Source organism: Nomascus leucogenys, chromosome X (assembly GCF_006542625.1).
Source record: "Nomascus leucogenys isolate Asia chromosome X, Asia_NLE_v1, whole genome shotgun sequence".
NCBI lineage: Eukaryota > Metazoa > Chordata > Mammalia > Primates > Hylobatidae > Nomascus > Nomascus leucogenys.
The window spans coordinates 109,765,529-109,793,086 of NC_044406.1; the positions used below are offsets into that span (position 1 = coordinate 109,765,529).

Below are 27,558 nucleotides of genomic sequence, written 5' to 3' on the forward strand. Positions count from 1 at the left end.
TAAATCTATCATCAATTTGTACTTTCCACATATGCCGGTCTATACTTCCCTCTAAAGTCATACCTATGTTTTTAAATTTTCCCTTTTCTGTCCAATTTTCCATATTCTCAGTTTCTACATCACATCTCTCCTTTAAATACTAATATGGCTCTCCACTCCCAAGAGAAAAATCCAGATTCCTTACTATGTCACTTAAGCCGTTAACAGTTTAGCTCTTCTCTATTCCATCCTCATTCCCCCTATATACCACTCTAGGCTCCAACCACTCTGAGCTTCCTGACAGTCCCGTAAGCGGATAAAAAAGCCCTTTCAAATCTCCTGCCTTGGCTGGGCACGGTGGCTCACGCCTGTAATCCCAGTACTTTGGGAGGCTGAGGCAGGCAGATCACCTGAGGTCAGGAGTTCAAGACCAGCCTGGCCAACATGGTGAAATCCCATCTCTACTAAAAATATGGTGAAACCCCATCTCCACTAAAAATACAAAAATTACTTGGGCATGGTGGCGTGCGCCTGTAATCCCAAGTACTTGGGAGGCTGAGGCAGGAGAATCACTTGAACCCAGGAGGCAGAGGCTGCAGTGAGCCGAGATCGCACCATTGCACTCCAGCCTGGGCAACAGTGAGACTCTGTCTCAAAACAACAACAACAACAACAACTCCTGCCTTTATACTCAGTTAATTCTACCTACAAAGTTTGCTACCATTTCAGCCTAGATGACCCTACTTGTCTATCAAGATCCCAGTTCAACATCACTAGTTTGGGAAAGTCTTCCAAAACCCCCCAAGACAGATATGGTCACTATCTATTCTGAGCTTTGTGAATATCTCCAATACAGTACCTATTAAATAATGCAAAATTTTTTTCTCCCTTCCTAGACTATGACTGCTTCCAAGGTAAAGACCAAGTTTTACTCAACTCTGTAGCCACAGTATACAAAAATAGGCAATGATGTTAATAAAGTTATTTCAAAGGCAGTGAAGATGATATCACCTTTGGACATACTTGTTTTAAATTAATAGATATCCTAATGCAAAACCTAATAGAAGAGGAATTTATATACTATTAGCCTAGATTTTCAAACTGATGACTAAATTTTTGTTAAACTAGAGGTCATCTGCCACAATCATGAACTCTTCTACATTCTGGGTCCAGCAATAAAAACATAATAGTCATTTAGTGCACACGAATAACACAAGAAAAATATTTTTAAAATATATTAAATATAAAAATACACTAACGAAGTTCCCCATTCATCCTGAATGCCTAAAATTAACATTTTAGAGAGAAAGAAGCAGTATATAGGTAACTTTGTATTTCCCATCATTTGTAGATAATAAAAAGGCTTGCTTCCTTCCGTCCTTCCTTCGTCTCTGTTTCTTTTTCTTTCTTTTCTTCCCTCTGTGGCCCAGGCTGGAGTGTACTCGGCTCGCTGCAGACTCCCTGCCTCCAGCTCCCGTGATTCTCCTGCCTCGGCCTGCAGCCTGCCTGGGATTGCGGCCGCGCGCCACCACCCCTCCCTGGTTTTTCTCCTTTGGCTGGAGGCGCGGTTTCGCCATGTTGGCCAGGCTGGTTTCCAGCTCCTGACCTTGAGTGGTCTGCCCGCCTCGGCCTCCCGAGGTGCTCGGACTGCAGATGGGGTCTTGCTCAACTCCAGCTCGGTGTTGCCCGGGCTGGAGTGCGGTGGCGTGGTCTTAGCTCGCTGCAGCCTCCGCCTCCCAGCCGCCTGCCTTGGCCTCCCAGGGTGCTGGGATTGCATCCTCTACCCGGCCCGCCGCCCCGTCAGGGAGGTGGGGAGCGTCTCTGCCTGGCCGCCCATCGTCTGGGATGTGAGGAGCGCCTCTGCCCGGCTGCCCCGTCAGGGAGGTGGGGAGCGTCTCTGCCCGGCCGCCACCCCGTCTAGGAAGTGAGGAGCGTCTCCGCCTGGCCGCCCATCGTCTGGGATGTGGGGAGCGCCTCTGCCCGGCTGCCACCCCGTCTGCGAGGTGAGGAGCGCCTCTGCCCGGCCGCCCCGTCTGGGAAGAGGTGAGGAGCGTCTCTGCCGGGCCACCCCGTCTGGGAAGTGAGGAGTGCCTCTGCCCGGCCGCCCATCATCTGGGATGTGAGGAGGGCCTCTGCCCGGCCGCCCATCGTCTGGGATGTGGGGAGCGCCTCTGCCCGGTCACCGCCCCATCTGGGAGGTGAGGAGCGCCTCTGCCCGGCCGCCCCGTCTGGAATGTGAGGAGCGCCTCTGCCCGGCCGCCCCGTCTGGGAAGTGAGGAGCGCCTCTGCCCGGCTGCCCCTTCTGGGAAGAAGTGAGGAGCGCCTCTGCCCGGCCACCCCGTCTGGGAAGAAGTGAGGAGCGCCTCTGCCCAGCCGCCCCGTCTGGGAGGTGAGGAGCGCCTCTGCCCGGCCGCCCCATCTGGGAAGAAGTGAGGAGCACCTCTGCCCGGCCGCCCCGTCTGGGAAGTGAGGAGCGCCTCTGCCCGGCTGCCCCGTCCGGGAAGTGAGGAGCGCCTCTGCCCGGCCGCCCCGTCTGGGAAGTGAGGAGCGCCTCTGCCCGGCCGCCTCCCCGTCTAGGAAGTGAGGAGCGTCTCTGCCCGGCCGCCCCGTCTGGGAAGTGAGGAGCGCCTCTGCCCGGCCGCCCCATCTGGGATGTGGGGAGCGCCTCTGCCCGGCCGCCCCATCTGGGAGGTCTACCACGGAGGCCAGACACAATGTGGGGGCTGGACGTGGTGGCTCACGCCTGTGATCCCAGCACTCTGGGAGGCCGAGGCGGGTTGATTACTTGAGGCTAGGAGTTCGACACCAGCCTGGCCAACATGGTGAAACATATGAAAAATACAACAGACAAACCAACCAACCAACCCAGTGACAACAAAACAGGTCTACCCTGGAGTCATACTCTATTTTTTTCTATTTTCCTCCCTTTCTGATCCTTTATCCCACTTTATTTTTCTTCCTCTTCCTTCTCCTTCTTTGTCAAATAGAGGATTGAGTTATTATCACTGATCCATACAAAGTCCCTCTCTCATTTATTTTCTTTAATTCCCACCCTCCATTTCTATACCCCGTCTTCCCATGTGCAACCTTCCTAATATGTTTGATATGCATCTTTTTGTTTGTATGTATTTTTAGAAAATGTTGTTTTGTGTGCAAAAAAAATAAAAAAATAAAAATAAAAATAAAAAGGCTTAAAAAACTACATTGGTTAGAACTTGGCCTCTCTCCCCATGAGCTATGCCTTGATGACAGTTAAGAACTTGAACTTCATATCCAAACTTAAACTCTGTAAAGGTGACCAAAACTTAAACTCCATAAAGGTGACCAAAAAGGTATTTAATTTTCACAGACTGCCAAATAACTAAATTTATTCACTTTATAAAGTAAACACAAATCAACAATGTATTGGGGCTTCAAAGAGTAAGACTTGAGAACCTAGAACCAACCCAATCCTGGGGGTGCTATGTGGCTACCTACTCCTCTTCCCTACCCTTGGGACAGACAACCAAGTATTCTTAGCAGCCCACTTGACTTACATGTACATAAAGATCATCTAAATCAATAAGATTAAATTGTAGAAGTACTGCTGCAACTCTGTATAAAGATGATGGTGTCTCGCCATTTGGTTCCTAGAAATATAAAAAAAAGTTTCTACTTAGTGCAGAAAGGACAATTAAAGCAATATCCTTCACCTACCAATAATTAAGAACAATTAGATCAAATACTCTAGGCCAAGAAAATGCTTCACTGTGCTTCCTTATCTTACCAAACATCTGAATTCAATACAAGGATTATTATGCCAACATCCCTTTTCACATTGGAACATCTTCTGAAGAACACAAAGAAAGCAATTTCAAAAATGGACACAATTTACAGTGCAGGTTAACATTTAAATAAAATCTCACAACTGAATAGCATAAGTGAGATTTTATAATGCACAGATTTAGTCTGCAGTTCTGTTTATATGTGTGTTTTCTTTTCCGGTTTTTGTGTGTTTTTTGGTTTTTGGGGGGTTTGAGACAGGGTCTCACTCTGTCACCAAGTCTGGAGTGCAGAGGCATGATCACGGCTCACTGCAGTTCTGACCTCTCATGCTCAAGCGATCCTCCCACTTCAGCCTCCTGAGTAGCTGGAACTACAGGTATATGCCACCACACCCAGCCTTTTTTTTTTTTTTTTTAGTAGAGATGGGGTCTCACTATGTTGCCCAGGCTGATCTCAAACTCCTGGGCTCTAGCAATCCTCCCACCTCAGCCTCCCAAAGTGATGAGATTACAGGCATGAGCCACCACGCCTGGCTGATACATGTGTGTTTTCTTAACTTGCTTTTTCAAGTTAGTTCTCAGTGGAGACGCAGATAGACAAACTGACAAGTGCAGAAGAACCATCAGCATTTGCTTTATATTTTTCTTCCTTTAATTTTATTTCTTGGGTTTTATGCTAAGTATATCTGTCTGTCAGCTGATGTTCCCCACAAAACAGGTGTACATAAATATTACAGATGAATAAATCGATGTTTTAAAGTACAGAATGGCAAAGTCAATTCCAGGCCAGCCATGAGGACCCTACATAGAAACATAAGAATCTTTGAATGCTATCAATTTTCAAAGCTAATTTTAACACTGCCGAGGTCAGATGAATGGAACAGTAAGTGAGAATAACTGGCAATAACTAACTGGCCAAATGTAAATAAAAAGCAAACAGTAACAATACACTATGTTCTTTTTATAGTCAATACTGAAAATGAGCCCTTTGTATGTAAGGTTCCTCCCACAATTATGATATTATGCAAATAAAATACAAAGCTAACCAAACTAATGTGTATCATTTATAGAAGGCATTGTTTCACTCTATTTTTTAAAAACAGATGAGATGTCTTCAATGTAACAATAGTTTCCTAATTCTAATTTGTTTACAGGCCAGGCACAGTGGCTCACGCCTGTAATCCCAACACTTTGCAAGGCCAAGGTGGGCAGATCACCTGAGGTCAGGAGTTCAAGACCAGCCCGGACAACACAATGAAACCCTGTCTCTCCTAAAAATACAAAAATTAGCTGGGCGTGGTGGCAGGCACCTGTAATACCAACTACTTGGGAGGCTGAGGCAGGAGAATCACTTCAGCCCGGGAGGCGGAGGCTGCAGTGAGCCGAGATCACACCACTGCACTCCAGCCTGGGTGACAAAGAGAGACTCCATCTCAAAATAATTTTAAAAACATGTAAAAATAAATGTTTATAAATGGTTATTTAGTAGCAAAACATTTTCCCATAAAAACGAATTGTGGCCAGGGTTTCAAAACAAACTCACAAAAGCTTATTTAACTTATTGACAACCTCTCCTCCACTACCTGACTTGAATGTACCAGGGCCACATTCATTACTCCCTTCATTCTTGTTTAAATAAATCACCACAATACGTCCCACAGTCTCATCCACATACTGTTATGCACAATCCCTGTTCTGTCCCATCATACCTTTCCACATCCTTGAAATACTTCCACGGAATCATATGGAATTCATGATCCATTCTCAGCAAAATTCCCTATATCCAAACTTCTCATCTAAAGGTTCTTTTCACCGTGGTGCTCACACAGAGCCTGGTTCACCCTGGGAACAGCACTGCCATTGTAACCCAGTTAACTGGTAGCTGTTTTCCTCAGACGCCTCACACTACCAGGCCTGGAGGTGATGTGGCAGTTTTCTTTTTGCTTTTTATTGTTGCTTCCAGACTATTCTCCCTCTATCCACCCAGCTTTGAATTTCATATCACTCACTACTCCCTCACTATTGTTGCAATCTAGTTTCATTCTGTTGTGGTCAGAGATGATATTTTGTATGATTTCAACTGAGACTTGTTTTGTGGCCTAATATATGGTCTATTCTAAAGAATGTTCCATGTGCATTGAGAAGAATATAGATTCTGTTGTTGGGTGTAATGTTCTATATACATAACGTTGTTCAAGTCTTCTATTTTCTTACTCATCTTTTGTCAAGTAATGGTTAATTGTTCTAACCATTAATGAAAATAGGGTATGGAAATGTCCAATAATTACACAACTATGTTTCCTTCAAGTCTGCCAATGTTTGCTTCAAATACTCTGGGGCTCTGTTGTTTGGTACAGGTATGTTTATAACTGTTATATCTTCTCAATGGGTTATCCATTTTATCATTATATAATGTTTTTCATTGTCTCTTGTAAAAACTTATTGTCTTAAAGTCTACTTTGATATTAGCATAGCCACCCCAGGTATCTCCAGCATAATGCTTGCACAGAATATGTTTCCATACTTCCAGTTTCAAGCTATTTGTATCTCTAAAGTGAGTTCCTTATACACAGTACATAGCTGGATCATGATTTTTTTATACATTCTGCCAAACTCTTGCCTTTTAATTGGTGAGTTTAATCCACTTACATTCAAAATAATTATAGATAAGGATGAACTTCTATCATTTTGCTGTTTTCTGTCATATTTTTGTTCCTCATTTCCTCTATCACTGCCTTTTTTGTTTGATTTTGTGTGTGTGCACCATTTTGATCCCCTTCTTCTTTTTTCTGTTTAGTTTTTAATTATTTTCTTAGTGGTTCCTTTGGGTATAATAATTAACATTTTAAACTTAAAACAACCTAGTTTGAATTAATACCAACTTCACTTCAATAGTGTACAAAACCTCTGCACCTATACATCTCTGCCCCTCCCCATCTATTGTTAGTCACAAATTACATTTTTATCGTGTGCCATTTGACAGATTTATAACCTGGGTGATGGGATGAATTGTACCCCAAACCTCAGCATCACACAATATACCCAGGTAACAAACCTGCACATGTACCCCGAGTCTAAAATAAAAGTTGAAATTTTTTTTAAAGATTCATAATTATTTTATGTATTTGTCTTTTAAGTCATATAGGAAAAAAAGAGGAGTTACAAACCACAAATGTAATAGTACTGGCTTTTATATTTTACCTAGAGTTACTTTAACCAGTGTTCTTTCTTTGGCTTGGCTTCTTCTGCCTGCTCAAATCTATTGTTGAACCTCCACAGTGAATTTTTTATTTCAGTTATTGTACTTTTCAACTCCAGAATGTTTGGTTCCTTTTCATAATTTTGTATCTCTTTATGGATGTTCTCTATTTGGTGAGACAGCACACTCCTGGTTTCCTTTAGCTCATAAAGCATTTTAGGACTATTGATTTAAATTCCTTATCTAGGCTGGGCACAGTGACTCACACTTGTAACCCCAGCACTTTGGGAGGCTGAGGCAGGCAGATCAACTGAGGTCAGGAGTTTGAAACCAGCCTGGCCAACATGGTGAAACCCTGTCTTTACTATAAAGACAAAAATTAGTCAGGCATGGTGGTGTGCACCTGTAGTCCCAGCTGTACTCAGGAGGTTGAAGCAGGAGAATCACTTGAACCCTGGAGACAGAGGTTGCAGTGAGCTGAGATTGTGCCACTGCACTTCAGCCTGGGTGACAAAGGGAGACTCTGTCTCAAAAAAAAAAAAAAAAAAAAAAAAACTGGACATATTTAATATTATGTAGCAACTATTGAGATCAGATTCTTCTCCACCCTCAAATACCCAGAAGTTGGTTGATGCTGCTTATTGTGGATTTACTGTTGTGTGTGTGTTTAGTGACTTTTATAAACTTTTTTTGTAAAGTTTGTATTCTTCATCACGTGTGGCCACTTGAATCTATGTTCTGTTAGTTTAGTGACCAACTAGTATATTGACAGTTTTTTTAAAGACCTGGAGCAAAAATAAATGGGAAAAGAGAGTGCATTAGGACACTCCTCAAAGTCTGGCCATACCATTCGCAGCTCTGCCTCGGTCTTCACTTCCTGCCTACTCAGACCCAGAAGAGAAAGCTTAGGGTCTCTGTTGGCCTTTTTTGGGCATGTGCCCAGCTCTGAGCATAAGCATGACCTTCTTATGGTATATATGACAGCTTTCTAAAAAGCTCTTTTTCCCCATGTATCTCTTTTTCTAATGTCTTCCTTCTCAGGCTTTTTGGCCTCACTACTGCTTGTCTCAGCTGTTGTCCCTTGCTCCAGGCCATTACAGACAATAATTGTGCCTTTAAGTCCTTTTGGCAAAAGCCATACCAGCCCTGAGAATACTCCCAGTCAAAAGATACAAAAGTAGGCCCCTATGTGGGTCCTTCAGGGAGCAGGCAGCCAGATTAAAACCCAAAAACACAATTCTTTGCTCCCTCTAGCATTAGCAACCTGCACCAGGAGTGTGGGCTTCTATCACCATGGCTACCACTGATCTGGGTGTAGGGGCTAGTAGGCAGGCAATTTAAAATGCCACAGCACTCTCAATTAACTTTGTAGAGCTCTAGAATATAGTAAAAAAAAAACTTACACCAACCAGGGAAAGGACTGGGGAAGAATAAGGCAGCAGCAAAGTTGATAGTTTTTTCCACTTCATTATGTTGTTTTTGTGGAGAGACGGAGCTCTGGAGTTCCCCACTATGCCACTTTCAGTGATGTCCTATTGATGCCATTTATGGATCCTTGAGTCAACTGCCCTTCATTTTGCAACAATATTAGCCTCTGTCACTCTGACTACAATTCTTAACTTTTGGAGATTTTCATATACATGTAAGTGAGCCTTCTACCACGTAGCCTCTTGGTTCTCCTGAACCCTTTCTCTTCCAAAGATCTTCTATACCCTATCTTAACCACTTACTCCATATCCTAAATCTTATTATTACCACTAATGACAATCCTTCCATAATGCCAATTTCATGTATCTGTCCTCAAATGGGCCCTTAATGCTGCTGGACAATCATGCTCCCTTTGTCTTAGCCATTCACTCAACTATATCATGTATCACTTAACAATGGAGATACATTCAATGCATCTTTAGAGCATACTTACACAAGCCTATATGGTACATAACCTACTACACATGTAGGCTATATGGAATACTCTATGGCTCCTAGGCTACAAACCTGTACAGCAAGTTACTATATTGAATACTATAGGCAACTGTAAAACAATGATAAGTGTTTGTGTATCTAAACCTATCTAAACATAGAAAAGGAACAAAAAAATTACAGTATAAAATATTTAAAATGGTACACCTGTGTAGGACACCCACCAAGAATGGAGTGTGCAGGATCAGAAGTTGCTCTGGGTAAGTTAGTAAGTGAATATGAAGGTCTAAGACATTGCTGTACACTACTATATATTTTATAAACATTATATACTTAGGTTACATTAAATTTTTTAATATTTCTTTCTTTAATAAATTAAAATAAATTAAGCTTAGCTTACTGTAACTTTCTTACCTTATAAGCTTTTTAATATTTTTTAACTTTTTGACTTTTTTGTAATAACGCTTGGCTTAAAACACAAACACACTGTACAGCTGTACAAAAATATGTTTTCTTTATATCCTTATTCTATAAGCTTTTTTGTACTTTTAAGATTTGTTGGACAGGCGCAGTGGCTCATGCCTGTAATCCCAGCACTTTGGGAGGCTGAGACAGGCGGATCACCTGAGGTCAGGAGTTCAAGACCAGCCTGGCTAATATGGTGAAATCCCATCTCTACTAAAAATACAAAAAATTAGCCAGGCTTAGTGGCAGGTGCCTGTAATCCCAGCTACTTGGGAGGCTGAGGCAGGAGAATGGCTTGAACCCAGGAGGCAGAGGCTGCAGTGAGGCCGAGATTGCGCCACTGCACTCCAGCATTGGCAGGGAGAACAAAACTCCGTCTCAAAAAAAAAAAAAAAAGATTTGTTTTAAGCTTTTTAAACAGTTTTGTTAAAAACTAAGACACAAACACACACATGAGCCTAGGCCTACACAGGATCAGAATCATCAATATCACTGTCTTCCATCTCCACATCTTGTCCCACTAGAAGATGTTTAGGGGCAATAACACTCATGAAGCGGTCATCTATGATGACAATGTCTTCTTCTGGAATACCTCCTGAAGGACCTGAGGCTTTTCTTGAGGAGGTGTCACTCTTTTCAGAAATATGTCCATGCGACGATGGTTTGCCTGGTTTGTTTCATCACAGATTCGCTTGTAAGCAGATAATGCGCCATGTACATTCCTCTCTATTAATAAAAACCTTGGTCAGCGTTGGGGTCCATGTTTTCAAACTTTTTTTTTTTTTTTGAGATGGAATCTTGCCCTGTCGCCCAGGCTGCAGTGCGGTGGCACGATCTCGGCTCACTGCAATCTCCACCTCTCACGTTCAAGTGATTCTCCTGCCTCAGCCACCCTAGTAGCCGGGATTACAGGTGTGCACCACCAAGCCCAGCTAATTTTTCCGTTTTTGGGTAGAGACAGGGTTTCTCCATGTTGGCCAGGCTGGTCTCGAACTTCTGACCTCAAGTGATCCCCCCGCCTCGGCTTCCCAAAGTGCTGGTATTACAGGCGTGAGCTACTGTGCCTGGCCCATGTTTTCAAACTTTTTAAGGAGCTTGCTGAAAAGCTTCTGCTAAACCCTTTACTGTGAATTTTCTTGGGGGTTCTTCTCCTGTAGTTTCCTTTTCTTGGGCCTCTTCTTCAGCTACATGTTCCTGTTTCATTATAATCTTATGCAACCACTGTCATATATGTGGTCCATTGTTGACCGAAACATCATTGTGCAGCACATAACTGTACTTCCCTACCTTCTCTCCTAACCTCCAATACCTCCTCTCTCATCCTCTCAGCTAATGTCCTTGCTTTCTACTTCAGTAAGAAAATTAGATCAATTGGACTTCTACAGACTCCCAATCACACCTACCCAACTATATCTACATATATTGCCTTTATACCTGTTATGATAAACTCTCTATCCTCCTAAAGTTAATCCACCCATTTAAGCACCAAACTCCATTTTCTCTATCCTCAAGAACACTGCTCCAAATAATTCTCACCTCTCTCCCCTGTAACACCAGCTCTCCCCTTTCCACTCAGTCATACCCATCAGAATACAAATACATTCTCTCTTCCATCTTAAAAAAATCTCGAGCCCACTTCCCTTGCCATCTACCATCCCATTTGGTCTGCACCCCTTTATAGCAACTGCTTGATAAAGTTGTCAATTGTCACTGTCTCCAATTCTACGCTTCCCATTATCTCTTAATATCACCCAATTCCACCAAAACTGCTAGTTTTGACCTCCCTCCAGTGGTTAATTTTCAGTCCTTAAATGACCTATCAGAGACATTTGATGGTTAATCATTCCTTCCTCTATTTAGCTTCCAAAATGCCACATTCTCTGTTTTCTTCCTACTTTACATGTTGTTCCTCATCTACCTTATTTGCTGGTTCCTCATCTTCTCCTAGACCCTTAACACTGGAGTGCCCCAAGACTTAGTCCTTGGTTCTCTTCTCTTGCCTCTCTGTATACAACCCTTAGTGATTTCACCCAATGTCATATATTTAAATAGCATCTACATGCTTTTGATGACCACATTTCTATTTCTGGCCTGGTCTATTCTCTTGAACACCAGGTCCATATATCCAATTATTTACTCCATGTGGGGATCCATGTGGGGAAAAGAAAGAGAGATCAGATTGTTACTGTGTCTGTATAGAAAGAAGTAGACACAGGAGACTCCATCTTGTTCTGTACTAAGAAAAATTCTTCTGCCTTGAGATGTTGTTAATCTGTAACCCTACCCCCAACCCTGTGCTCCCTGAAACATGTGCTGTGTCAACTCAGGGTTAAATGGATTAAGGGCTGTGCAAGGTGTGCTTTGTTAAACAAATGTTTGAAGGCAGCATGCTTGTTAAGAGTCATCACCACTCCCTAATCTCAAGTACCCAGGGACACAAAACACTGCGGAAGGCTGCAGGGACCCCTGCCTAGGAAAACCAGGTATTGTCCAAGGTTTCTCCCCCTGTGATAGCCTGAGATATGGCCTCATGGGAAGGGAAAGACCTGACTGTCCCCCAGCCCGACACCCATAAAGGGTCTGTGAAGAGGATTAGTAAAAGAGGAAGGAATGCCTCGTTGCAGTTGAGACAAGAGGAAGGCATCTATCTCCTGCTCGTCCCTGGGCAATGGAATGTCTCGGTGTAAAACCCGATCAATCGTATATTCCATCTACCGATAGGGGAAAACTGCCTTAGGGCTGGAGGTGGGACATGCGGGCAGCAATACTGCTCTTTAAGGCATTGAGATGTTTACGTGTATATGTATCCAAAGCACAGCACTTAATTCTTTACCTTGCTTATGATGCAGAGACCTTTGTTCACGTTTACCTGCTGACCTTCTCTCCACTATTATCCTATGATCCTGCCACATCCCCCTCTCCGAGAAACACCCAATAATGATCAATAAATACTAAGGGAACTCAGGGGCCAGCGTGGATCCTCCGTATGCTGAACGCCGGTCTCCTGGGTCCCCTTTTTTTTCTTTCTCTATACTTTATCTCTGTGTCTCTTTCTTTTCCAAGTCCCTCATTCCACCTAACGAAAAACACCCACAGGTGTGGAGGGGCAACCCACCCGTTCAGATCCATTTATCGATTATCTACACTTGGATGTCTAAGAGACATCTCAAACTTAACATGCACAAAGTGAATTCCTAATTCTCCCTCCCAACACTCCAAACCCAATCTACCTGAAATTTTCCCTAAGTTGGTGACAACATTATCTTTTTAACTGCTCAGTCCAAAAAACTTCAGAATAGTCCTTAACTCTCCCACATCCTGTATCCAATCAATCAGCAAACACTATTGGTTTGCCTTCAAATACATTCATAATCTCATCGATATCCACTGCTGCCACACACAATCAGACTGATCCATTGAAAATCTAAGTAACCACACACACACATGCATTCTCTCTCTCTCTCTCTCACCACAGACACACACGTACACACCCAACTCACGTCACCACTAGAGGTTGCTATTAAAGAAACTCCTTACTCTGATAGCTCGTAATTAGTGGGAAAATATTAATCATTTGTCCTGCCTTTCCAGTAGGAACTGTATTTCAAAGAAAGCAAACAGCCTGAGTTAGTAAGGGACAACTCTTCTTTATTAGAAGAATGATAGCTAATAAATATATAGGGCATGATAAAATTAGTAAATCATCAATTTGGAACCCCTAAAGGGAAAGGTGGCTCAAGCAAAGGTCATCCATGGATTCTAAACCATTTAACGTAAAGTTGATGAGAAACTGGTTATTCCCAGGCTGCCAAAGTATCAACCTGCAGATAATTTGTTATTGAAGGGAAAGGTGGTGGGGGGTTGGGGGGATGCCATTGTATAACTGAGGGATCAGACTATCACAAACTTACTGAACCATTTAAAGACAGTAGAACATTAGATGTTACATAATCTATAAAGTATTTTTGCCATTAAATATTTTACCTGAACATAATCAAGCCTTTAAACCTAACTCCAAGTATATAACAAATACAGGAAATAAAGAACAAATAAGATGAAAAAGCAATTAGATAAATCCAAAAGATGAGGTCTTCTAGGAATGGTCTCATCAATAAGTCAAGGCCATTAAAAAATGGAGAAGGTGGGGAACTATTCTAAATTAAAAGAGACGAAGAATCTTGACAATCAAATACAACATGTGGTCTTCGATTAGATCATCATTTGAACAGACCAGGTGTAAAATGCATTTTGGGGACAATTTGGAAAATATGAATACAGTCTAGGTTTATTATATGACAGTAATCTAGTTATGTTATGAAATTGATCCTGGAGGATCACCTGGGGTCGGGAGTTCGGGACCAGCCTGACCAACGTGGAGAAACCCCACCTCTACTAAAAACACAAAATTAGACAGGCGTGGTGGCAGGCACCTGTAATCCCAGCTACTCAGGAGGCTGAGGCAGGAGAATCGCTTAAACCCAGGAGGCAGAGGTTGCCACGAGCTGAGATCGCGCCATGCGCTCCAGCCTGGGCAACGGGAGTGAAACTCCATCTCAAAAAAGAAAAAAAAAGGAAAATGCCCTTTCTTTTAAAAACCGTACACTATAGTATTTAGGAAGAAGCTTTCATGATATTTGTAACATAAATTAATATTTTTAATATGGCAACATGTTAATAAACTTAATTGTAAGTAATGGGGTTATAAGTATTCATTATACTATTCACTCTTTTCTAGATTTGAAAATCTTCACAATAAAATGAGAGAGAAACCAAATGTAAAGCTAAGTTAGATCACATCACTACCCTACTCAAAACCCTCCACTGACTTCACTCAGTATCAAAATCAAAAACCTTGCACTGGCTCTGTGATCTCATCCCCCACATCTCTGATCTCATCTCCTACTGTTCTACTCAATCACTCTGATACAGCCACACTGACCTCCTTACTGTTCTTCAACACGTCAGGCATGCTCACACCTTAGAGCCGTTGCATTGACTGTTCCATTGGCCTAGAGGCTCTTCCTCAGACATCTATGCAGTTTACATCCTCATATCCTTCATGTCTTTGCTTAAATCTCACCTTTTCAATGAGTATTCTCACTATTCTAGTTAAAATTGCAAACTACCACTCCTGATCTTATCTTGCTCTGTATTTTTCCCCATCTCATTAATTATTTTCTAACATATAATTTACTCAGAATCTAAACACTAAAAAAGTAAGAATTTCTGTTTGCAGATATAGCCTCAGTACCTAGTACACTACCTTGCACAAATATAGATGCTCCATCTATATTTCTTAAATGAATGAATTTGGGGTATGTATAATAGGGTTGAACCATGGTACTACCACAACTACTATTACTGTGTTTTGAATCCAGAAATCAGAGGGCAATATGGATGAGACCTATCACCTCCTCTTCCTTTCCTGTAACAAGACAACTCCAGACAAGTTTGTCTTCTGGTACCTTCACACTTTCTTGTACTCCCTTCCTGTCCTTTGTGCTGTCTCTCATGCTGTCCCCAAATCCTCTACTGTACAAGTTGAGTATCCCTCATCTAAAATGCCTGGGACCAGAAGTGTTTTAGATTTTGGAATTTTTTTTCAGATTTTGGAATATTTGCATACTGGTTGAGCATCCCAAATCTGAAAACCCAAAATCCAAAATGCTCCAATCATCTCCTTTGAACATCATTCAGTGCTCAAAAAGTTTTGGATTTCGGAGCTTTGTGGATTTGGGATGCTCAACCTCTCACTGTCATTGATATCACAGAATAATACTAGCATTAAGGGGAAAAAAAAAAGAAGCCTATTAATCCAAATAAGACCCAGCTGGTCAACATATGAGTTGGGGAAAGGGATTGTGAACATTTTCAGGTAGTGATGGGAAAGGGGTATGGTGGAATTAGGCCAGGGACCAACACACAGATTGACCATATAGGCTTGGGAGCCAACTCTCAAGGTTACATCACCTAAGCAGTTCCTGATTTTCATAGCTTTCCTTACTTTACCTTCAAGGCCACAACTTTTCAAAAATACCTGACATTTCTTCCCCTACCCTCAGTGGCCCTTAAGACTGCAGATTCTCACAATGAGAAGACATTTTCTTTTTTTTCTTTTTTTTTTTTTTTTTTAAGACAGAGTTTCGCTCTTGTTGCCCAGGCTGGAGTGCAATGGCACGATCTCGGCTCACCACTACCTCCACCTCCTGAGTTCAAGCAATTCTCCTGCCTCAGCCTCCCGAGTAGCTGGGATTACAGGCATGCACCATCACGCCCGGCTAATTTTGTACTTTTAGTAGAGATGAGGTTTTTCCACGTTGTTCAGGCTGCTCTCAAAGTCCCAACCTCAGATGATCCACCTGCCTCGCCCTCCAAAAATGCTGGAATTACAGGCATGAGCTACCACGCCTGGCCCATAAGACAGTTCTAACAAAAGAAACAAAGGGATGGTATTACATAGAGCAATATGAGGGTTAGTCATTCCAAGAACAAGTTATTTCTAAATTAAGTATTTCTTGGCTGAGTATTTCTTATATAAGAAAAATGGTCATTGTCTACAAAAAAAAAAGATTATTCAAATACTGTTGACCCCCCCCCGGGTATATTTTAATTCAGCTCAAAAAAGTTACATTATTTATAAGGAATGTTTTCATACAAAAAGATTTTAATTCTAAAACTCACATTCAACTAACTTGATGTTATGCAGTAGGTCATCATTATTCACTGTCATATGCTCTCAAACCCACAGTCTCCAAAGCCCTAATTTATATTTTAATTAATCATGCACAAGTTAAATTTCAGCCAACCTGTCACTAAAGCAGTTGGCTTCATGTACTCAAGCCCAGAGCAATCATGGTGGCTCTTAAAATCTGATAGAATGCTTGAAGCTCTCTTTCCCAATACCAAGAGTGGACTTGCTGAGACGGAGTTTTGCTCTTATTGCCTAGGCTGGAGTGCAGTGGCACAATCTCGGCTCACGGCAACCTCCGCCTCCCAGGTTCAAGAGATTCTCCCGACTCAGCCTCCCGAGTAGCTGGGATTACAGGTGCCCGCCACCACGCCCGGCTAATTTTTTTTTGTATTTTTAGCAGAGGCAGGGTTTTGCCATGTTGGCCAGGCTGGTCTCAAACTCCTGACCTCAGGTGATCTGCCCGCCTCAGCCTCCCAAAGTGCTGGGATTACAGGCGTGAGCCACTGCACCCAGCCGCCACTGCTCATTTTTGAACAAAGGTATTATGCTCCTGCCCAAAAACCCTACCATGTCTCTTGTTTGGTATTGAAAAGCTATATGCTTTTAAACTCTCGTCTGCTTTCTCTTCTGTCTGCTGGAGCATCCCGGATCATAGAAAATACAAGAAGAGCAAAGGCAGTAAGTACTATATCATTTAAGAATACTAAAAGGAATTATCTTATTATCCTGACATCACATTCCAAGGGTATAGAAACAGACACTCCTCTACACCAGAGTAACCTCAGTGCCTAGCAAACAGCATAATCATAAACATTCAATGAATGCTTTCTGACTAGCTGACTATCCCAGGCAAGTAAACAAATTAGCAGAGCTATACCAAAAGGTAAATGGAGGCCTTATTACATTAAAATCCTCCATGCTATCAAGAGAATTGTCTTCCTAAAACATAGATCACTCGCTTACAATTAGTGAGCATTTACTATAGGCTAGGCAATAAATTAATCCATAGGAATTAGTAAAACATAGAACCTGCCCTATATGGTTTACAATCTGGCAAAGGAGATAGATACAGTTTATCCACCTGTCCTATATGGTTTACAGTCTGGCAAAGGAGATAGATACAGTTTATTCTAAGATAATCTGATAGGTGTTAGAAGTTATGTGTCAAGTTTTATGAGAATACAGATTAAGAAGTGACCAATTCTGCATGGGTAAAGAGTCAGCTAAGCCTTTACAGAACAAGCAGCATTTGCTCTTAAAGAATAAATAGGAGTTCACAAGATGAAGAAAGGAGAAGTGAGAAGGTTAGGTAAGAATAGCTTTTTAGTTATAAGGAACTACAGGAACAAAGATTCATAGCAATATCTATATCTAAGTTCAAGAAATGGCTAGTCACTTAATATGACTAGAATATTAGATTTAAGAAAAAATAACTATAAAGATAAGGCCAGAAAGAACAGTGCCAAATTGTGAAGAGCTATTTCTGCCACATTTAGAAGTTTGAATTTCATCCTAGAAGTAAAGGTTTTTGACCAGTGAAGTGCCTCAGTTAGGTCTCTTTAAGAAAGCAATAATAACAATAATATGAAAGATGGATTGAAGTAGAAATAATCAGAGATACAGATTAGCTTGACAGCTATTTTAGTGGCTTAAGCGAATGATATAAGATGTGCCTTGAATATTTATTCACGTCCCTAAAAAATTCCAATAGCCATTGTTTATAAAATAAAATTCTTGATCGAAGCACAGTGGCACACGTCCGTAGTCCCAGCTACTTGGGAGGCTGAGGTGGGAGGATCACTTCAGACCAGGAGTCTGAGACTAGTCTGGGTGAGATCCCATCTCAAAATTAAAAATAAATAAATAAAAATAAGATTCTAACTCTTAACACAGTATTCAAAGCCTGTGACAATCTAAAGTACACATATCTTCCCAATTTCATTTCCTGTCCCTTCTTTTCCCATCTTACAACCCAGCCACATCAGACTATGAACCATTCCTTCTATCTCATATATATTCACACTGCCACATCTTGATTCTCACACTGTTTGTTACTTATGTAGAGAAAACCTTAATGAGCTCCTATTCATCCTTCAAGGACCAGGTTTAAAAAGACACATCTATAAAGTCTTCCCTGACTCCACCTCTCCCAAGGCAAAACTTAATAATTCTTTCCTCTAGGCTTTCACATCACATCATTCATACTACCAATATAGTACTTATCACATTGCATTGTTAGCTATCCATTTATCTATCTCTTCTGCTAGAACGCCTGAGACCAATCATTTACAAATAAAACAAATTAAATTATACAAACAAGATTAAGAAATCAATCTCTAAATATACATACATACACGTTTTTCTTTACCTGGTAAAACTTGAATTTGAACCCAAGAATATGACACAGTGTTTGCGGTTCACACATACTCATGTAAGATTCTAACAAAGATATAAAGAAGTCATCGTGTTCTGGCCTGCATTCAAACACTTCTAAAATGACATCCAAAACTCTATTGGGATCCAGATTAAAGCATCCTGCAACAGATGAGACATACAAAAATTTAAAAATGATTATACATCATTTCTAGTGAAGCCATTAATTTTCAGGAATAACTCATATAGCAAGATAAAAATGTTTTTAAAAACAACTTCCTTTACAAATTTGCTTCCCCTCTCCCAGAGGGAATTAAATCCACTACATATTTTTACAGATGAGAATGTGACTTTCCCAGAATCACAGAACGGGTTAATGACAGAGCTAGGTCAGTATAGTCCAGGACCAGTGATACCAGTCAAATAAACATTCCTCTGTGCCACACTTTGCCTCATCAGTTCTTGATTACTCGGGCTAGTGAAACAGGTCCACATTATTAATTCTTGGAAAAACATGAAAATCAAACAATGCATTTTACAAATTAAGCAACTAAAGGGTATTTTTTTTAATGTTTTAGGCAGAAGTATTTGGAATGCTGATAAACAGTTAAAAGTCCAGCTTCCCAAAAGTGGACCATCATTTTTAAAATCTTTTTTTATTTTATCTTACATATACTACAGAACTATAAAATATACCACTGATTTATATCCATGGCTTTTAGTAGCATTCTAAAGGGAAAAGTGGTATGCTATTTATCCTAATAGATCAAAGAATACCAAGGGAGTTGGAGGCTCCTGGTTTACGTCAGTTCCCACATGCCTTTCATCAAGCTGAATGAGATTCTAGTATTTTAAAATATGTATATTTCATTAAACGTAGTCCCTAAATGCAAGCTAACCACTTCACTGGGCTAACAAATAAACACTGATTTCTTCTAATTCTGGAGGAAAAAAGAACTGTGATAAATTTAGGGACATATGTTACATCTAAACACTTATACCTTATGGATGAGTTAGGGGATTTCTCCAAGAAAATTCCTATATAACCTATTCCTGTCCCAACCCTTTGGTAAGATGGTATCTCCAGTTACTTCTATTAACTCCACACTTATTTATATCAAATGCTATAAAACTAATGTCATTTCACGTTTCATACTACCTTAGCAATCACTTAGAAAACCAAATCCTCCAAATACAAGTTTTCCCTCTTTTTATGAGATCCAAACTTAAGTACACATTTTCTTCTGCTTCTCATACTAAGGAAAAGAAGGACTAAAGCAGTGATCATGTCTTACTCAAAAAAAGCTCCATATTTTCATAAACTCTCCAAAAAGACGTTCCCCTGAAGTTCTACGAAGAAAACTTCTGAATGTTTTTACCTCCCCCTGTACTTCCAAAAAGTATGGCCTATGAATATAAAAGTGATTCGAAAATAGCAATTAAGATCCTTAAATGCTGCTGATGGCAATGTAAAATGGTACAACCACTTTGTAAAACTGGCAAGTTTCTTTAAAATTTAAACTTACACCTACCATATGACCCAGCCTAGGTATTTACCCAAGAGAAATAAATGTCTATGTCAATACAAAGATTTGTACACAAATGTTCACGGCAGGTTTATCTGTAATATACAATACTCCTCAAATGTCCATCAACATATAAATGGATAAGCCATTTGCCATATAGGGTAAGTGGAGTAAGCATAAGTACAGTGGACATACTCAGCAATAAAAAGGGAAGAACTATTGATACAGGCAACAGTATGAAAGAATCAGAAAATAATTATGCTGAATGAAATAAGCCGGACAAAAACAGTACACACTGTATGATTCCATTTATAGACAAATTCTAGAAAAAGCAAATTAATCTACAGTAACAAAAAGCAGATCAGGCCGGGCGCGGCAGCTCACACCTGTAATCTCAGCATTTTGGAAGGTCGAGGCGGGTAGATTACTTGAGTCCAGGTGTTTGAGATCAGCCTGAGCAACATGGCAAAACCCTGTCCCTACAAAAAATTAGCCAGGCATGGTGGCACATGCCTGTAGTCCCAGCTACTCAGGAGGCTGAGGCGGAAGGATTACTTGAGCCCGGGAGGCAGAAATTGCAGTGAGCCAAGAAGAAGAAAATTGAGGGGGAATGGGAGAAATGTGCACTATCTTGTTTGTGGTGTTTTCACACATATGTTAAAACTCAAATTGCACACCTTAAATATGTGCATTTCATACATATGTTAAAACTCAAATTGCACACCTTAAATATGTGCATTTTATTGTATGTCAATGAAGCCTGAACAAAGATGAAAAATGCCTTCACACTGCTGTAACACTGATGATAGATTATGGAAGTAAGATCTAGCAAATTCTCAAATCATGTAACTTCTCCTACATTAACTAAATATAAAAAATTAAATCACTAAATAAAAATGAATTAACACTATCATAGAAGACAAAAGAGACACCGAATATAATTTTTGGCAAACTGGCTGGCTTATAATTACCCATTAGACTACATACACAAAACAAAGAATAGAACAGCAACATGTTAGATTAAAATCTTTTAAGTGCTTCATTCACATTGCTTTTAAGTTTACATTTTCAGTATGCTGAAATGTGAACCACTGGCATTATGTTTTATTTAACAGCATTACTCCATCAAGGCTATTCTATCAGTGACCTTTACTGTCAACTACCCACTTTCCTTCTAGGTGCAATGTAAGGCAGTAATCTGAAACAAGAGGCATGTGCACTTTTATTTATAATAGGTATCACCTTTGCATCTTTCATTAAAGAAAAACTGGCTCATGAGTTTTCTATTACATATCTCAGGTGCCGTAAGTCCGATTAATTTTATCCATAAGATAGAAAAGGTAGCCAATTGAAGGTTTAGAAAATTATTTTCATTTATTTTTATTTATTATTATTTTTAGAGACAGGGTCTCGCTCTGTTGCCCACGCTGGAGTGTAGTGGTGCATTCATAGCTCACTGCAACCTCACACTCCTGGGCTCAAGTGATCTTCCCATCTCAGACTCCCAATTGGCTAGGACTACAGATGCACACCAACATGCCTGGCTAACTTTTTTGTAGAGATGGGGTCTCACTATGTTGCCCAGGCTGGTCTCAAACTCCTAGTCTTAAGTGATCCTCCTGCCTTACCCTCCCAAAGTGCTGGGATTGCAGGCATGAGCCACCATGCCCAGCTGAAAATTATTTTTAAAATCTTAACGTTTTAAGTAACAGTTAAACTAGTTCATATACAGTGAGACTCTAATAATAATCAGTAAGTTTGAATATCCAAAATGTTTCCCTAATGGCAGCTGTAGTAGAATATAAGCAGTCTTGTATGCAAACATCTTAGAAGAGCTTTGTCCAGCCCAAGTATTGATAATCATGTGATCTTTAGAGAGATCATAAACCTAGCTCCCTACCTCTACCACCAGCTACATTAATACACACAGAAATCTATATATATACACATATGTGTATTTTTACATATACATACATACACACACACACAAACACACACACGTATGCCTTTATGCCTTTTGAGGAACAAACAAGAAACCATATTTAAAGAGAATAAGTGGAAAAATAAAGAAACTGCAGATCTACAATGGCCATAGATGCCCTCCTTCATTTAAATAAGTATTAAATAACTACCCACTATGTGCCAGGTGCTTGTGATTCTCCGGGAAAATAGAAGAGAGGAGAGAGGGGGGATAAACACAAAGAGGCAAGAGAAATTTTCAGGGGTAGTGGGAGGAATGTGCATTATCTTGTTTGTGGTATTTTCACAGAGGTATACATATATTAAAAGTCAAATTGTACACTTTAAATATAAGCATTCTACTATATGTCAATGAAGCCTGAATAAAGCTGAAAAATTATAGCGATTAATAAAATGGTTACACTACCCTTGAGGAGAGTTCACACCTTTTGAATGATACATCTTTGAAGAAATGCACTAAAAAGCAACTGGAGTTTCCCCAAAGATAGAAAAAATGACCAGTTATGTTACAGCGACACCGACTAGGGGCAAGAAATATGATCAAACTGACAATGACTGTTGTAGAAATTAGGCCAAACTGAGATCTTAACGGGAAAATAGAAGACCAAGATGATATTGCAGACATAACTAGGAGAGATGTCCAGCCTATAAATTTCAGACAAGAAAACAGAATTATAGCCCCAATCATCATGTTCCTGAGAGAATGGACCTTAGGAGACAAAGAAAATCATGTTTTTAACAAAATGAAATGATCTACAACGTAGAAAGAGTTTCTTTAGAAGTAAGCTAATAAAAATCTATGCTAGACTATTTCTAAGAAACACTATTTGCAAAAAAACTGCACATCTAAAAGCAAGAACCAATGAATAACAAAATAAAAGTATGATCTAAAAAACAGTAACAAGGCCAGGCATGCTGGCTCACGCCTGTAATCCCAGCAATTTAGGAGGCCAAGGCAGGTGGATAGCTTGAGTTCAGGAGTTCGAGACCAGCCAGGGCAACATGGCAAAACCCCGTCTCTACAAAAAATACAAAAATTAGACGGGCATGGTGGTGTGTGCCTGTAGTACCAGCTATTTGGGAGGCTGAGGTGGGAGGATGGCTTGAGTCCAAAAGGCAGATGTTGCAGTGAGCCAAGGCTATACCACTGCAATCCAGCTTGGGCAACAGAGCCAGACCCTATCTCAAAATAAAAATAAATAACAACAACAAAAAACCCCTATAGTTGGAAACACTAATTGCTGTCTTCTTTTTCATACTATGAAGGGAAAACTTCTAACATATAGCCAAGAAACCTCAATAATGTAAAAATTTAAGTAAATAAGGCAGCCAACTTCCCTTTCAAAGAAATAGGAGAAAGGTGGCACAATAAGATGTGTCTAAGCTGAATGGACCCTATATTCAGATTGAACCAAAGATAAAACACTAAATACACTCAAAATCATGTAGTCAAAGGGGTAAAATGTCCCATAATCTATCCAAAAATAAAAATTGTTTGGCTTAAGGATTTATTTTGTTTTTAATGTTACTCTGGTCACTTGAGAGACTGAAGAGGCAAAGACTCTCACTCTACCCTTCCCTAGCCAAATCTATACCCTTTGACACCAGGCAACAAATGAAGGTCTTGAGGTTTGGTGAAGAAAGCTCTGGTTCTGCCAGCAAAGGTAAAGGGGTTAGAGCCTAGGCCAAAAATGTCCTGGACCACTAAAATCCAAAACCAGGAAGAACCATTTTCACTCTCTAAAGCTACACTCAAATAAGCTAGCTCTGTGATTAGTTGTTAGGCAGAACTTTTGATTTAGAGCAAGAATCAGCAAACTATGGCTTGTGGGTTAAATCCATTCAGCTGTCTGTTTTTGTAAATAACATTTTATTGGCACACAGTCACATTTATTTATGTACTATCTATAGCTGTTTTTATGCTGTTTTTACACTACAATGGCAGAATTAAGTAGTTACAACAGAAACCATATGGTCCACAAAGCCGAAAAATATTTACTATCTCACCCTTTATAGAAAACACTTGCTGACCACTGATTTAGAAGAAAGAAAAGGAAAGAACACTTAGCAACCACTTGTTTTTATTATATATATTTAAAGTGTACAGCATGATGCTCTAATTTTTTTGAAGGGCATCCAAAAGAGTAGAGTTCCCACAGTTTAGTTCAGCAAACAAAGGAGTCCACCTGTGATATCCTTTCCTCTAATTTCTAAAAGATGTTTTTTTGCCGTCTTCAAGCTATGGCCACTTGTATGGTGTCTATGACATGGCAGCTCAATAGTCTACTGTTCACTATTCATTCGTATTTAATAAGTTGTTCAAATTTAGTGTCAGATCACAATCACCATGCAGATGCATAATGGTTCTGCTTCCTTGTTGGGTAAGCAGTAAATAGCCCCAAGTTATCCGGCAGAATATAAAAATTTTGATGTGCCAGAATCTTTTAGGAGCAAATAACTGCCTTTTTCTTTTTTTTTTTTTTGAGACAGTGTCTCACTCTGTCACCCAGGCTGGAGTGCAGTGGCACGATCTCAGCTCACTGCAACCTCCACCTCCTGGGTTCAAGTGATTCTCCTGCCCAAGCCTTCAGAGTAGCTGGGATTACAGGCATGTGCCACCATGCCCAACAAATTTTTGTGTTTTTAGTAGAGACAGGGTTTCACCATGTTGGCCAGGCTAGTCTCAAATTCCAGACCTCAGGTGATCTGCCCACCTCGGCCACCCAAAGTGCTGGGATTACAGGCTTGAGCCACCACATCCAGCCAAATAACTGCCTTTTAACTAAAGGATGATACGTAAGGATTTATCCTGGTCAGACCAAGTACCCTGAAAGTATGTACACCTAAAATGTATACTGCCCAAACTAGGTATCAGTTTCTGACACTGGCTGATGAAGGAGGTATTACCTGTCTAGACTGTTCCTAAACAGAAAACAATGGGAATAAACACAGAGAAACCCATCCAAAGAGGCCATGAAAAATAGGATGCTGGTCAGTGAGGTGTTCTGGACAGATGAGACAAGGCCTGGATGAAGTCTGCACTAAGAGGGACTCCAATAAATGCTAACAACACTGAAAGAATACTCATTGGAATTGAAGTTTCAACCTCTATTTTCACATCAATGAAAAGTTTCATTCAGGCCGGGTGCGGGGGCTCACGCCTGTAATCCCAACACTTTGCGAGGCTGAGGCAGGTGGATCACTTGAGGCCAGGAGTTCGAGACCAGCCCAGCCAACTTGGTGAAACCCCGTCTGTACTACAAACACACAGACATAAAAATAGCTGGGCAAGGTGGCGCACGCCTGTAATCCCAGCTACACGGGAGGCTTTGGGGAGGCAGAGATTGCGGATAGCCAAGATTGTACCACTGCACTCTAGCCTGGGCAACAAAGCAAGACTGTCTCAAAAAAATAAAAGTTTATTTCTCAGACAATTGGGGGAGGAGGAAATCACCTAGTCAGAGATAAATAAACAGAGACAGTGAGATGAACTTTCTAAAATTCTCCATGTCAGGAAAAAAAACGCTAAGGGTCAGTATAGATTATACAAGAATAGAGGAAATATTCATTCCTTTTTTACCCAGTATTTATTTATCACCTACATACCAAGTATTAAGGATAAGGTACTAAACAAAACCCCAGTCGTCACAGAGCCTACATCACAGGTGGAGGGGGAGGAGGTACAGAGCATATTATATGGTGATACGTGCAAAAAAGAAAAATAATCAGGGAATAGTAGGGAGTTTTGACAGGGGTGGGCAGGGAAGGCTTCACTAAGAAGGTGACATTTGAGTGCTACTTGGTGGGTTAGAATATAGGTTTAGCCCAATAAATAAAATTGTTTATACTCATAGACTGTCCATATACCTCAAGAGCTTGCAGCTGTGTTTGTCTCACTGTTCTTCAGAAATAGGATCATAGCCTGTTCTCCCTGAGAGTAAAGTTCAAGAAGATAAAAGCACACCTTCAAGAAAATCCCTCTTTGAAATGTTCCCAAAATAACAAAGGAATAAAAAGGTATAAACTCACAAGAAATAGAAGAAACAGATGTCAACAAAAAAGGATATAAAGTAAAAAAAACAAACAAACAAAAAAAAACATAGCACAGAATTTTTATGTGGGGAATACTATCTTAAGTAAGTATGACAGGATACAAGGAAAGACAAACTTATAGCAAAGCAGTACTGACAAGCTTCCCAAGCTAGATCAAAAAACACTCAGGAAAGTGTGGCGCCTACCCTAGAAAGAACAGAAAGGGGCTGGGCACAGTGGCTCAAGCCTGCAATCCCAGCACTTTGGGAGGCCAAGGCGGGCGGATCACCTGAGGTCATGAGTTTGAGACCAACCTGGCCAACATGGTGAAACTCCATCTCTACTAAAAATACAAAAATTAGCTGGGTGTGTTGGCAGGTTCCTGGAGTCCCGGCTACTCGGGAGGCTGAGGCAGGAGAACTGCTTGAATCTGGGAGGTAGATGTTGCAGTGAGCTGGGATTGTGCCACTGCACTCCAGCCTGGGTGACAGAGTGAGACTCCATCTAAAAAAAAAAAAAAAAAAAAGAAAAAAAAGAAAGAAAGAACAGAAAGGAACGAAGGAACCACCATGGGAAGGTTTTAAAAATGGGTCACTGCCACACAGTTAAGCAAGAGTCCCACAGCCCTAGGGGGCCACCCATCTTGATGTTAAATTGACAACTGGAAGAAACAACAAAGAAACTAGATCAGCTGCCAGAACTAGATTAACTTCAAAGAAAACGGTAAATTTAAACAAAAGGCTAATTAGTTGGGCACAGTGGCTCATGCCTGTAATCCCAGTACTTTGGGAGGCCAAGGCAGAAGGATCGCTTGAGCCCATGAGTTCAAGACCAGCCTGGGCATAGTGAGACCCCGTCTCTTAAAAAAAAAACATAAACAAAAATTTAAAAAATAAACTAAAAGCTACTTACTTGTTGGTAAGAACAAGGGTGATTATAGTAAATATAGTTTTAACTGGATTGCTACACAAAGCACTAGAGGAAGGAGATAACGATTAGGACACCTTCTCCCTCTTTCTTACTCATATATAAACTCCAAAGAAAAGAGAACCAAGAAGCTGAGGATAAGCACCCCTAAGATATAACTAGTGAGGCACAAAATATGACTCCTCTGGCAGGTCTCAAGACCCAGGTACTGCAAAATCTTCCCTAAGATAGCACAACACCTAGTAAATAATAGAAAAAACTCTTTCCACCTTAGGAAAATCTGGATTACCCTATTTTTCTAGTGCTCATTCATCTTTTCTACAGAAGTCAACTACTTCTTCCAAATGCTCAATGCAAATAAAAAGAAAACAGTAATGCTACAGGAATTCTACTTAAAGGGTAGGGAGAATAAAAACTTTCCTATCTGTTACACTTTTACAACAGCTGTTGCACTTACTTTAAAAGGCTACTAAAAAGATAAAATAAGTATCAAAGTCCCTCATAAAGTTATTTTGAAAATCAAGTTCAAAATTACACATCTGTAGGTTTCAAAAGTTCACTTAAGATTTACTGTATTAGTTTTCATGTTTGCTTTTCGGTCCTCCATAAAATGGTTGAGAAATACTTAAAAATAGAAATACTGGAGAAACGTAGGGCACTCTGTCAGAACAGTCCATCCTGTTCTTTGTCAACCATTCTCTT

The 27,558-nt window shown here is 40.5% G+C and overlaps 1 protein-coding gene across 8 annotated transcripts in view; it reads right to left on the bottom strand.

Moving 5' to 3' along the window:
• The window catches only part of THOC2 (THO complex 2), a 135,633-nt gene that overhangs the window by 72,015 nt on the left and 36,060 nt on the right, over positions 1–27,558 (bottom strand). For all 8 annotated transcript variants that reach the window (XM_030806599.1, XM_030806595.1, XM_030806596.1 and 5 more), the window contains exons 8-9: positions 18,387–18,553; positions 3,516–3,608 (exon numbers count right to left, since the gene is read on the bottom strand). In XM_030806599.1, the coding sequence (XP_030662459.1) occupies positions 3,516–3,608; positions 18,387–18,553 (260 nt within the window). The remainder of the gene's footprint in view (positions 1–3,515; positions 3,609–18,386; positions 18,554–27,558) is intronic.